The sequence below is a fragment of the Orussus abietinus genome, unplaced genomic scaffold, assembly GCF_000612105.2.
Source record: "Orussus abietinus isolate OABI.00-Male unplaced genomic scaffold, Oabi_2.0 scaffold55, whole genome shotgun sequence".
NCBI classification, from domain to species: domain Eukaryota; kingdom Metazoa; phylum Arthropoda; class Insecta; order Hymenoptera; family Orussidae; genus Orussus; species Orussus abietinus.
This window is the reverse complement of record NW_019394295.1, coordinates 725,238-739,476: the sequence shown is the minus strand read 5'-3', so window position 1 is coordinate 739,476 and position 14,239 is coordinate 725,238. Positions and strand designations below refer to the sequence as shown.

At 38.2% G+C, this 14,239-nt stretch overlaps 1 protein-coding gene across 6 annotated transcripts; it reads right to left on the bottom strand.

Annotated features, from left to right (window-relative positions):
* Nucleotides 1-1,117: 1,117 nt before the first annotated feature.
* Nucleotides 1,118-14,029, bottom strand: LOC105694423 (synaptic vesicle glycoprotein 2B). 6 transcript variants are annotated; one of them, XM_012415079.2, is made up of 11 exons: nt 13,045-14,029; nt 11,969-12,100; nt 6,361-6,420; nt 6,073-6,234; nt 4,860-5,022; nt 4,666-4,787; nt 3,871-4,109; nt 3,406-3,587; nt 2,868-3,142; nt 2,387-2,674; nt 1,118-2,027 (listed from the first exon to the last, which is right to left on the bottom strand). In XM_012415079.2, the coding sequence occupies exons 1-11, from the start codon at nt 13,196-13,198 to the stop codon at nt 1,933-1,935; spliced, it is 1,872 nt and encodes a 623-aa protein (XP_012270502.1). In that variant the 5' UTR covers nt 13,199-14,029; the 3' UTR covers nt 1,118-1,932. The 6 variants fall into 6 exon arrangements, with proteins under 6 accessions (XP_012270502.1, XP_012270505.1, XP_012270504.1 ...); XM_012415082.1 differs by having other exon boundaries at nt 11,969-12,365; nt 13,045-13,178; XM_012415081.2 differs by having other exon boundaries at nt 11,969-12,962; nt 13,045-13,109.
* Between the last annotated feature and the right edge of the window lie 210 nt (nt 14,030-14,239).

The following is a 14,239-nucleotide window of genomic DNA, read 5'->3' as shown; positions in this document are numbered from 1 at the left end:
GGTACCATCTACCAGTCGCCGTTGGCGGCTCACGTACTCGTGATGATAATACCATGCGGCAGTCGACGGTGGCGGCTTACCTACGCTTACCGATTCTGCTCGCTTTTGATGATAAGGGAAGAACACTCGTGACGCTCCATTTGACTTTTTCTACTTATCTACTACTATTAAGTACATTGTTGCCTCGAAGTCGACGTGATGCGGAGCTTTGATTTGCGGAGTTGCCGCAGAGTGCTGGAGAGTGCCGCAGAGTGCCGCAGAGTTGCCGGACAGTGCCGGAGAGTGCCGGAGAGTGCCGGAGAGTTGCCGCAGAGTGCCGGAGAGTGTCGGAGAGTGCCGGAGAGTGTCGGAGAGTTGCCGCAGCGTGCTGGGGAGGGCCGGAGAGTGCCGGAGAGTGCCGGAGAGTGCCGGGGAGGGCCGGAGAGTGCCGGAGAGTGCCGGAGAGTGCCGGAGAGTGTCGGAGAGTGCCGGAGAGTTGCCGCAGAGTGCCTGAGAGTGCCGGAGAGCTCCGGCACTCTGCGGCAACTCCGCAAATCAAAGCTCCGCATCATGTCGACTTCGAGGCAACAATGTACTTAATAGTAGTAGATAAGTAGATAAAGTCAAATGGTGCGTCACGAGTGTTCTTCCCTTACCATCAAAAGCGAGCAGAATCGGTAAGCGTAGGTAAGCCACCACCGTCCACTGCCGCATGGTATTACCATCACGAGTACGTGAGCCGCCAATGACGACTGGTAGATGGTACCGCCATCGCGAGTGCGCGAGCTTCTGTCAGAATTAGTTGCGCCGACCTTGGGGGCAAAAAACGGTCAAAGCTAACGGACGAAACCAGAGGGCAGCATACGTTGCGATCGCGCGACCCTGTCCGGAGCAATCTCCCAACTCATCTCTGATATGCCCACCCGACGGCAACTCACGCCGTCCATGCTCTTCCCCTCACTCTGTAATACCTCAGGTCGTCCGTGCTGCCATCTAGCATTCCACTTGGTTTCTATTTATTGGGTATCTAGCGTCAACTCGGGAATTTGGCTTCAATGGAGACTTCTGAATTCTTCGCTGTGAGCAATCTCCCAACTCATCTCTGCTGTCAGTCGAAATAAATCAAAACCTCGCACCGTTTACGTTCTTGGAAGTTTTATATTAAATAGACGCTAGGACAGTGTAAATATTATTGTACAATTTCGCGGTATCACTTGCGATACACTCCGTGACTTGCGCGGTATTTTGCCACGCAACTTGACGCATATTATATTATTCTTCAGTAAAACACTATGTGGGCGGATAATATAGCTAAAATAGTTGCTTCTCGAATTCCTATTTAATAGTCGTACGCGATTTTCAGTTCCATTCCAACTTGATTAAGCCAAACGTAGAATCTTCTTCTCATTTGGAACGATAGAAGACAGGACTCCGCGATTTATCCTAGCTAAATAAAATTCACTTGGGTTCTCTCGACTCAAATAAACATTATGTGCTGTGAATAATTCAGGTAATACTAATAAATAAATAAAGAGCTGCGAGTTAACGCTACTGAACAGCATTTATTTGAGCCAAGGGAACTTCGATTTCGACAACTTGGTCTGACTAGCGGTAAGAAATCGCGATACTGCCCTCTATCATTAACCAAACACATTAATTGACTGATGGGGTCTTCTTCGGTGTGATGATGATAGCTCATGATGTAAATTTACGTAAATCGTGAACTGCGCCTAGAGGCGGTGCCTATTTACAAATCGCGACTCTTAATTCCTAGAAGAGGCACATCTTGAGTATCTTTTAGATAGCACATGCTTTTTTTCGTGTTTTGTGAGCTTCTAGCTCAACGTTGCCATCTCGGCCACCAGCTTGACGTCATCAGGAAGTCTCTGTCAATGGTCGACAATGACAGCCACTACGTGGGCTATTTCACATCCAGGCACTCTGATGTTTCTGCTACGATGGATTTTCCTCGGTGATGGTTTCCTTGACAATCGTTGGCACCTCTTTTCGCGACTCTTGAGGGATTAAGAAGCTCAGAACTCCTCCGACTACGTGGACAGAAAAAGAACATCCATTAAGATAACATGGAAGTGGCGTGAAGAGGTCCTGTTCATGACACTTTTCTCCAAACGGAATGTACCGAATCTTTTCAAACTTGACAACGTGAATATGGATGCTATAAAGAAGGTCTTGAAATTTAGGAAATTTCAGTTTTATTTTAATTTCCTTATAGGTATTTTCAAAATTTGTTATAAAAGAAAAACTGATATTTCATGACTGTCAGGACCTTCCTTAAAGCCACCCTTCACATTCCCTTTAAGATCTATTCATTATTTTTTAACTTCTTAGTCATTCATTTAATTTTGTCTTTACGTTTTTTTGTTATTAAATAAATCCGAATACTTACAGATGAGGATACCAGCGATCAGGAAAATGGGAACCTCACAGCTTACATCGAGCAGCATGCCGAAGACCAAATTGCTGGCGATAGCTCCTAATCTTCCTAAACATGTTGTAAGACATATTGCAACTCCACCGACGTGTGTGGGAAATATATCGACGACGACGCTGTTAAGGACGATATTGGCTGTGGTTATCGCCAAAGAGAATAAGCAGGCGATGATCAGATTTTGCCAAAAGCTTCTGACAAAGTAGATACAGAAAGCGAAGCATCCGGCCAACAGCATGCTCCAAACTGAAAATGTAAATCATTTGTTTAAATCATTTGCTGTGGTGAAATGTCGGCATCTAATGTGAAACTGTCAAATGACACTATTTTGGGAATAGTCTTATCAAACAGAATTAGAGCTTTCTTTTACTTAATGAAATAGCCTTACTTTGTAAATTATTAAAAGTCAACAATTAAATGTTGCGAATAATTAACTCACTTGGCATGGTACGACGACCAACGCGATTGGACAAAAAGCCAGAAATCACGTTTGCAAGAAGGCAAACTGCGTTGATGGTGACAGAATTGAGGAAAACTCTTTCATCAATGTTTCCGGTACAGACTTTCTGCTGGGACAAACTATTTGTCGAAGACAGATCATGGTCCTGATCTGACATAACCTCGCACACCGATGCCGATACATTAGGATGATTTTTGTAGAACACTTCGAACCTGTTGAACAGTTCTGGCAGCCACAATCCGAGACCATAATATCTAAAAGATAAAAAAAAGATTTATTTATTAATCACAAAAAAGATAATACAGCATCAAAAATAATCTAGGTATCTAAGAAAATAAATGTTCAATGATACTTTCTCTTCTCCTGACAGCATTCAGTTTGTCCACGAATTAACTATTTGTAGAAGTAACTTATTCATCTTTTTTAACCTTTAGCGCTCCGCAAGTTTCGGAACGTTATGACGAATGTCTCCGTCGCGGAGCCAACGGAGCGCTAAGGGTTAAAAGTAGGTACATACCCAAACATGTTCGCAAAATATATAGTACAGCACAATAGAGCATAGCAGGCAAGAGGAGGCGAGGCAAGAGAGCGAATCTGATGCCAGATACTTTTTAGCAATTCAGTAATGACTCCTGATTCGGAGTCATTAATTCCATGCTTCTTTGGGTTGGCATAAGTGTCCGAGAGAAGAACCTTCACCTGGTGAAAGAAATTTGAATTATTAACCCTTTGGCTACTAAAAGCGTCTGAAGGTGTCCGACGTTTGGTCTAATATTGTTTGCACGCTTCGATGAATTTCGCTCATATGTCGAAAGGACTCCGTATTCTAAAGATTAATTTACTAGGAACTTTCCCTTTTAATTAATGCCGAGAATATGACTTTCTCAACTCAGACGCTCAGTTTTTTCAAAATTACAGACCATACTGTTTTTTTAATTATTTCATGTTGGAATCATTTAATGTATATTTATGCCTCACTTACCGGGTATTCGTGTCTATTACGACCAGTGTTACGGGCGTACATGTCTTTCAAGACATGAAGGGCTTCCTTTGTCCTTCCCTGAGACACCAAGAATTTCGGACTTTCTGGATACGTCATGGCGATCAAAGCCACCAAAAATGTAGGCAGAGCTAGGATGGCCAAAAAAAGTCTCCAGGAATTGTAAAGGATTCCATTGAACTCTACTGAAAACGGCAGTGGTATCACCAGCCACGCCAGACCTGAAATTTCCATCACCCTTCAGTTATTTACTAAAATTCACTATTGTTACTTAATTTCTCATTGGTAAAATGTGTTATTTAAGAGGATATAAAAGGCGCTAAGAAATTTAATCGACGTCGATAAAGTAAACTTCATCTATACCGTTTTTGGTGGAATTCCGTTTTGAATACTCAAATGGGAACATAAGCTGACGCGTCCCATTACAGACATTTTTTTTTTGTTGAAGTCTTTTACAATCTACGATGAAAATTATACGAACTGAAGGATTCTATATGTCAATTCGATAAAGTAACGATAAAGAGATCGATGTAAAACTGCTGAAATCCCATGAATTCATGACTATTTGTATTTTGACGAACCAACGTCGCCATCTATGACGTTTAGCTACAACTAAACTTTTGCTCTAAAAACACGTGTTAGTTACAGATGTGTATATATATATGACTGACTGAATATATAAGACTGACTCTTTCATATCCTCTTAATACACGTGATTTTTTTTGTTTTTGCTATACTTGTAAAGTCTGTTTACTGACAGAAATTAATGCATCTTACCAGGCAGAATCAGCCACGAAAGTGTCCAGAAGAATCCAACGTAGCAGATGCTTTTCGCCCTTTGATTTTTTGCGTGGAATTCGCCGACGTATGTGTAAGTTAAGGAGCCGGGACATCCAATCCTGTCGTTGTAATCTCCAGTTAATATATTTTCATTCCGTGTAAGAAATGATGACGTTAAAAACCGTACTCACGTGAATCCACTGATGACCCTGAAGATGAGGAGCACTTTAAAGCTTTGTGAAAAACTAGCTACTAAATTGACTGCACTGTCAGCCAACAATGTCCCCACTAGGATGTTTTTCCGTCCATATGCATCCCCCAGGACCCCCCATACAATTGCACTTAAGACACCACCTGGGAAAAGAAAGGAAACAACAGGTGAGACGATGTATTAAGGCGATGTGAAAGTGACGTTAAAGAGGTCTCGTTTATGAAACTTATTTCCGAACCGGGTGTACCGATTCGTTTTAAGCCTTACAATATGAATATATGGTCTATAAGGAAAGTCCTGACACCCATGAAATTTCAATTTTACGATTATTTGTTTGTAGCCATTTTCAAAATTTTTTATAAAAATTCAAATTTCGCGAGTTTCAGGACCTATCTTAGGGTCTCCTTACTCATGTGGCGAAACTTGAAACAAATTGGTACACTCAATTCGGAGAATACTTTCACGGACGATTCACCCCTCAGATGCTACTTTCATACCCCCTTAAGAATAATTATTTTTGCGAGTGCTAGGTGAAAATTAGTGATAAGCAAAATTAGTCTCGGAAAGATTGCAAAACCAAAAAGTGGACTCGGTCTTACGTTTGCTCATCACTAATAAAAGTATCACGTTCGGTATTTTTAGAGTGATTTCGATAATAATCCCGCAGTCATGTTCATATGCAAATTAGCAATAATATGCGGCATGATTACTTAACATACATGTAATGTGTACCCGACACGTGACGGTTTCATTCATTCTTGATTTCGACTTCGTTTATTCCTACAAATGTGTGACGTCAAGTCAAACTTTTGTCAACACGATATTCGTATAATCACCTACTTGAACGTGACGTTTCTGACAATACATTTTAGAAATTGCTAAAGTAAAATTCGTCGCGTTACGCACTCCTGTTATCTAAAGCTATCGTGTTGTCAATTTGCAACGCTTCTTTTAAATTTTTTAATTAATTCTTTCGTACCAAGGAAAACAAAGATGTGAATGCTTTTTTTTGGGATAAGTTTAGTGTATCTGTTATGTTTGTAATAATCGAAACCCTCTTCCGTGGAAATAATAGGGAATGAATCAGGAAATTCGGTAGAGTTTCGCGCCAAATACATTTAAGAGTCTGCGCTAACGGCACCGAATACTTAACTGCAATTATTGTTAGTAATCATTTTAGGGAATAACTTTACCAACTAAAAAGGCCACGATGAGGAGACCCTTCTGTTCGGACGTCATTTTGAGATCACATTCTGCTGATGGAAGTATATATGCATTTACTCCATTTTGACAACCCGCACAGAGGAAGATCATACCGCAGAGTAATAAGAATCCGTAATGAAACCTTCCATATCCTGGAAGAGCCAACTTTTCATTAGTTGAAATCTCAGAAAATTAATACTAATTTTTTCATTATTTCTTATATACCTTATCTCATAATCAATAATACTTATTAGATTTTTATTGAAAACATATCCTACCACAGAGTTCGATGGCCTCTTCAATATCTGCATGTTCTGTCTTGGATTGTCGTGGTTTTTCTGCAAAGAAAAAAGATCGAGTCATTTAAATTGTGAAGGAGAGAAATCCCAAAACATCCAAGAATCCATGCAAAAGGAAAAAGTCGCATTTTTATTATTTCTTAATTATTTAAGGATCTGTAATTCCTCATAAACGACTTTTACCGAGTAATTTTCAATGTTTTTACTCTTGTATGGAACTCTGTTATGTTAACCCTGTATAATTCAATTTTTCTTTATGCACGAAAAAACGTGATGTTATGTAAAATTATCAAACATTAACCTTAACATGTAAACTAAAGAGTAATTAATAACTCATATGATTTCTTGGGTTGCAAAAAAATGGCGTTATCATGAGGTGGTGCATTAAGTTTTGCCGGGAAAATCAGGTAAGACTTTAAAAATACAGATTCAAGCCACATGGCATAATAAAAGGTTAATTAAAAATCGGAAACCAACCCACGGAAATTCGCGTCATTTCGCGACTTCCAAACCAACGACGATCGATTAGCTTGGTCCGCGATAAGTCGAAACGAAACTGTCGCGTCGATTAAACGTCGACGAGTTTTATAGATTCCCAGAAGGTACGCTGAGTACCTATACGCGGTAATTATATCGGCCAAGTGCACAACGTGGTTGCACATGTCCACAAGAATGCAATTGTTCTTGCGAATATGGCCACTTTGTTTCCTTGGATTCTTTATCATCGGTTACATTCAGTACTGTCAAGGCTGCAAACGATTAAAGCCTCGTTTGCCATCAATTTTCACAAGCACCCCCTAAGTAATAATCCACAATTATAAGATAAAGAGTGAAAATAATAACAAATTCGATAAAACCATATATAAGCATTCGATATCATCACAATTTTCCTAGTTATCTCGTACAGAAATTCAGAGTACTCTAAAAACATATATATTTCATCGAGTATTCAATTCATGAAGACCTTCCTACTCTGTTAATCAAAATTCTATTAATTCTTCCTCATGTATTGCGTTACTATTTGCAATTAATTCTGGATATTTGTTTTACGTACTCACTAATTAGACAAATTTCGCGGCGAGCCGCACAAAAGCTGCACTGTTAAAAAAAAATATTGAAATTTCGTAACACTTTCCTTGGAAGTTTTATTCAGATATGGTATACTAATTTTATAACATTTCCAAGCAAGATTGATAACATATGTTATGAATTTAAGACACAAGTGTACCCATTTTTCTCCAAATTTTCACAAACTTCCAATATGATGTTACAAAGTTACAAATTTATCCTCAAGCTTATCATAAATGTACGATAATTCACTTTTGATACGTGAAATTTATAATTTTAGCACAATCTTATGTACCAAAAGTATATGAATTTTATGAATATCTTTAACAGTGTGGGTGGAAAATGCGTCGATTCGTTTGGGCCAAGTCCATTGTCATTTCGCAAGTTGGTTTTCGCATAAATGCGCGATCACGTCGACACATGTCGTGTTTGTCGGCGAAATAATAAGCCGTACCGGGCATTACGGGCAAATTACCAAGGTGCTTCGTACAAAGAGTGCGATGTTTTCGCGCTTCTGCATTTCTTATTTCCAAGGAGCACTTGAAACAAATGTTTGCCGAACCGAAAGGTTGAAACGACGCCGAAAGCGCATCTCGACATGTATGAGATGCGTCTCCTTAAAAAGAGAGTCATATGACTGTCATCGGTGCAATATCCTGCAGTAATGACGCATATCCAGCCTCCTTATAAAATTTTCTCGACAAGAAATGACTCAATGGGGGTCTGACGTTTGTTCCATCGCACGTGCTTCGAGTCGCGAAAGAACGCTAAGGGTATCTTCTATTCCGACGGAGATGTTTCGTAATTAAATGATAGGGAACGTGCAATTCGAGATACCGATATGGAAAAGTCGCCTTTCAAGGGACGAGAAATAATTCATGCTTCTTTTGCTTTCAGAACGAATGCAAATGCTTTCGGTCTTGACAGAATATTGCCGTTTATGTTGCAAATGTGCAAAGTTCAACATTAATTTTTTTTTTCTCGTTTAGAATGCTCCTTCCACCCTTTTAATCTTTATGAATATGCATACAAAATTTCATTGCAAGAAACGACTCGATAGGATTCGATTCTCATTTTCTTGGGTCGATGTTAATGCCAGAATGGCTTACGTGGTACTAAACGATTATTTGCTCAGCCAGTTTAACATTTATTATTTTTTTTTCTGGTTTGGAATGCTACTTTGACCTTTTCCATTTTTATGAATTTGCATACAACATTTCTTTGCAAGAAACAAGTCAATAGGATACGACTCTCATTTCTTGGATCGATGTTAATGCCCGAATGGCTTACATGGTACGAAATGATTATTTGCTTAGCCAGCAAAAGGCTCCTCTGATCTACATATGCACGTGCCAGAATTCCACATGGTTCGTGCACTAACTTTAAAAATCCAGTAGATACTAATTTCGTTGGCAAATTAAGCCGTTTAAAGGAATTAATATAAAAATTATAACATTCAAATACAAACGGCACATTTCTTACATGTTCTCTCGAGTCTCGCTCATATTAAAATAACTTGATAAGCACTTTATAGCAAATTCACTAAAGCTATTCTTCTTCAATATTCATTCATTTTTTAAGTACGCTCTTTTGCAACTTATAATAAAGTTACCGAGTTGGGTTAGGTAAATTTTAATGCTTTAATTATTCATACGAATGTTACAATTTTATATAATAAGTGCATTGTACCCTTTCCTTTATATATCTCTCATTTCCACCGAAATAATCAAAAGTGAAAAAGAAATAAACTAATAAGGAGTTGAATCCTAAAGACCTGTTCGTCTTCGCTGGAGTTACTATTTATGCGTACTACGACACCAACCATTCACGTAAAATCACGAGGAATATTCCACGCTCTGCTTATCATGCTCAGAATGTGTTGCACTTGTCAACAATTGTTGCTGCGAAGTTCATCTCTTATGCTCGTAGCCTTGATGAGGCTTTGGAGGAAAGATTTAGAGTTAAGATGACTAGGAAGAAAGATCACTTGCTGCATCTTGTGGAATGCATATGACACATATTCATTTTCAATTTTTTTCACCTTCATGAAACTGCGAGATACGGAAAGAAAATGTTTGATAAGCTGTAATTTAATAATTAAACATCGGTGATGAAATTCGGTAATTCGGAATTTTCGAAACCACCATCTGTGGACTGCAATATGAAAATTCATGTTTCATGAAAGTCAAATAAATTATGTAAGACTTGGCTACATAAATGCCTGCTCAGAATGGAATTGCTTGAGAATTCCAAATATAGGGAGACAAAGAAAATAACAAATCGTCCATTTTTCGCGGGACTTTGGATTTAACCCGACAAGTTATAGCCCGGGATCTTCTGACCCTGACAATTACTCTTTTGATGTTTTGTTTCTCTTTGCCTTCACGTTGACGAAGAGCTTTCTTGTAATACCAAATAAGTCATAATATTCTACAATAAATAATGTTAGCCTCGTTTATATCTCTATTAATTTACAACCTTCGGATATCTCAATATTTTTTAATCGCTTTCCTTTAGTATTAAACCTGTCTTTTCACATTACTCCAACTACTCTTCAATATTTTCCAAATTGTTTTTGCAAATAGTTTTCTACTGCGTAAAATGTCTTACAAAAAATTGTTTTTTTACACTGAGTTAACCTGTATTCCGGGATCACAGCAAATGTTTTCTTATACGTTAATGGGTATTCATAATTGAAAAGTATTTGTAAATTTCATACAAATGAAGTATACGAAGTTGTATTAGAATTGAAAATTTTATATAATTATTTGGAATTAGGGTGCAATGTTTTTAAATGTCTGAGTTTTGTTGATATTGTAACATTTTATTGGAGATTGTATAAACTAGCTTGTAACGTTAAATACATCTATAAGTGTTATAAATTTAAATAATTAATTATACATTTAATATAGCGTATCTGAATATTTAATATACGTTTATTTATTACAATTTGCTAATCTGGATTTAAAAAAAACGAGATGTTAGACTGTTTTTATCAAATCATGAACAAACGAAAACTGCAATATTGGACCCGATGGAGTAGTTAATTAACAGTCGTTTCGTCACATTCGGATAAGTTCTTCCTAATTATATCCTTCGGTTAAGCCTCTGGTCCACGTTCTCTGATTCCGGAGTAATATCTCAGCCTGAAGGACACGGAATGCATTGTTGTTTACATGTCAAGACTGCGTACGCACGATTAATTGCAATTTCTGCAAAACTCTTGATGGAACTTAACTTTCTGCTTTCTGGTTTCTTCTTATTTGCCACTTACAATCGATGTCAACGTCAGTTGGCAGAATAAATCGTGATTTTTTAGTTACACATTCCGAATGAATATCACTGATAACTCAGAAATATCGTTCTTTTTATGAATATATCGCTTTTATTTTGCGACATTTCGAAGTACGCATTATTCCGTTTTGATACATTTTGTTCCCGTTGAGATCTGATTAATTTCCCCGATAGGAGATATACATGTACGATAACATCCATTATACCATGGCAGATATCTTTAGAAAAATTTTTCATATAAAAATTTCAACACAGTTGGATCTGATCAACACAGATCTAATTAATTGTCCCAGTCAAAAGACATACTAACATTTATTATACCTTGCGAAACGTGCTTAGAAAAATGACTCAAATCAAGTTTCATATAACATACATAGACCCTAGGTAAAGTCTCATCAATTTCCCATAACAATGAAATATGCGACATCAGTTACACCTCATCAAACACTTTTAAAAAGATTTTTCAAACGAAAATTTCATTTAACAAACTTTGATCCGTGTTAAGGTTTGACTTATTTCTTCCATTAATGATGTAGACAATATCACTTCTCTCCATGATGTTACTTCTCGTCACACATATTTAAAAAAAATTTTCCGATCAAAATTTCGTTTAACATATATTAAATTACTTTTCTTGACCAATGACATAGTATAACATTTATTATACCTCATCGGACGTGTTTTTTAAAATTCTCCAATTTAAAATTTTATTTGACATCTTCAGTATCAAAATTTAATTTAACGCACTTTGACCCTTGTTGAGGTTTGAAAAGTTTCTTCGAGGACCAAAGCTCGAGCTAATTCTACCTCACCTCTTGTGTTTTTTAAAATTCTCGAATTTAAAATTTTATTTGACATCCTCAGCATCAAAATTTAATTTAACGCACTTTGACCCTTGTTGAGGTTTGAAAAGTTTCTTCGAGGACCAAAGCTCGAGCTAATTCTACCTCACCTCTTGTGTTTTTTTAAATTCTCGAATTTAAAATTTTATTTGACATCCTCAGCATCAAAATTTAATTTAACGCACTTTGACCCTTATTGAGGTTTGAAAAGCTTCTTAGAGGACCAAGCTCGAGCTCATTGTACCTCACCTCTTGTGTTTTTCAAAATTCTCCAATTCAACATTTTATTTGACATCCTCAGTATCAAAATTCAATTTAACGCACTTTGACCCTTGTTGAGGTTTGAAAAGTTTCTTCGAGAACCAAGCTCGAGCTCTACTCACCGACTGTGAACGGGTAGGAGGGGATCTCGTTGACCATTTTCGGGGAGAACTTTTTCCTAGATTCCGAAGACGGGCCGCTCTTGGGAGTCCTGCGAGCCTCGAGGACGATCTTGGTCCGTTTGTCGACCGTGTCTGTGACGGACCACTGGTTTGAGCCAGCAAGCATCGCTTAAATATTATGTCATGCGCGAACTCGAGCGACGCGAATCGCGGGGGGTCTGCGATTCCGATGTTTGCTCGAACGAGTACCCACGTCCCGAATCGGCTCGACGCGATCACGAGCTTTCACCCGAATGTTGTCTCAATTGTTCCTCGATTTGACAAACGACACTTGTAAATTACGGCCCGATGACGCACTCGCGTCTTACAGACGAAATCCCTTGGCGCCAGAGACGTGCTTAATAAATCGCAAATAATTTATAATTAATATATCGCGAATGCCCCAAATATTCTTTCAATATCGGGATATCTTTTCATGTTGCACAATTCCTAAGTACGGGCGAAGTAAAGCCAAAATTGCGGTACATTCGTAACACCAGGAAGGTGCTTTACGTTTACTCCACGTTATCTAAATCGTTAATACGGTTTAATTATTATAGATTATTCGAATTTCCGTAAGCTCGCGGATAAATTTGTAAAGGTTCGAAAATATGTCTTTTGACAGCGAAATGAACGACGAGTTAATTAATTCATTTATTCTCCGGAACTGTTTACCACTCGAGTGCATTGGATAAATCGATTATAGACAAAGACAAGGAGTAGAGAAAATTTGCAAGTGTAGATTAACTAAGCGTCGATCGAGTGCTCTGGCACTGAAATTAAATAAACAATTTAAAAACTGGAGTTAAATATTTTGCTCTGTGAACCACTCACTTCTTGCTACCTTTCCAGCAATTTAATGTAAACACGGAGTTATCTCCAAAGTAAACTTGGCAGAAAAAAAAAAACATGTCCGTCAGCTTATGGAACGATCAAATAGATACCTCGAGTGCTCCTGTAATAGCCATAAAATAAATATAAAAGTCAACAAGTCTCTCAGAAAAATTGTCGGCCAAATATGAAAGCTTAATTAGTACCATTCTCCTTCAGGGGTCCGTTTTTACACCTGCGTCGTTGAAGAATCCACGATATAAATCGTCCCGATTGCGATTTTCTCTCAAATGTTGTCTCAGTTGTCCCCTGATTTGCTAATAGCCCCTCGGAATAAACAACGCACCGGCAAATTTGCATGCTAATCGCATTTGGAGACCTGAACGCCGCAAAGGCGTCCTCCTACCTCGAGTATTTTAAACAACAGGAATATGGCAGATGCTATCGCTAACACAATTGGTAAAAACAGCACCCACATGCTAAACATTGTATAAAATAATTGTTACAGGTATTGCAAAAATGACTGGCGGTGAAATTTCCTCTTAATAAAATAAATACTCTTTCTGTGCGACACAAAGTCCCTAAACGAAGCCACCGATTATCGTATATTTGCGTATCCTCGAATTAATGTTTACGTATCCTCGAATAATATTCACGTATACTCGAATTAATATTCACGTATCCTCGAATTAACATTTATACGCGACACATAGTCCCTAAATGAAGCCAGCGATTATCGTATATTTGCGTATCCTCGGATTAACGTTTACGTATCCTCGAATTAACATTTATACATTCGACGTGTGCTCAAATGAGGAACCCACGTCACGAGTCGATCGCGGGCTTTTTTTTTAATGTTGTCTCAATTGTTCCCAGATTTGTCGAGCAACACCTCGAAGACGCCTGGTGACACTGTTATTCTCACTTTGGAAGCTCTGAAGTCGCACAAGCACTGTCGAAGCTCTCAGAAATCCGAGATACCGGAAGAACCTGTGTACATACCGAGTCTACGTGAAGGCAGCGGTACTAGTAATAATGGCGGACTAGCACGTTTATTAAACAACGCAATCGCACGTTTCGAGCCGCACAATGGAACTCCAGGGCACGTTTTCTCATGCTCATAAAAAGTCTGCAAAACGCTTACACGAAGCGAAAAATTTACTTTCTAGGCGAGATACTCACGGCAATCTAAATGTTTCTTGCTAATGAATTTTTTTGGCCCGAGTCACAGATTTCTACTAGAAACTGGATTGCCAACAATGGAAGGAAATCTGTGTTCTATATAATGTTTTTTATATACCATACAAATATTTATTTAACGGCGAATTTTGTTTATCCGGTGCTTACATATCATTTCACGACGTTTATATATGGAGAATCTACTACGCTGAGAAGAAAATG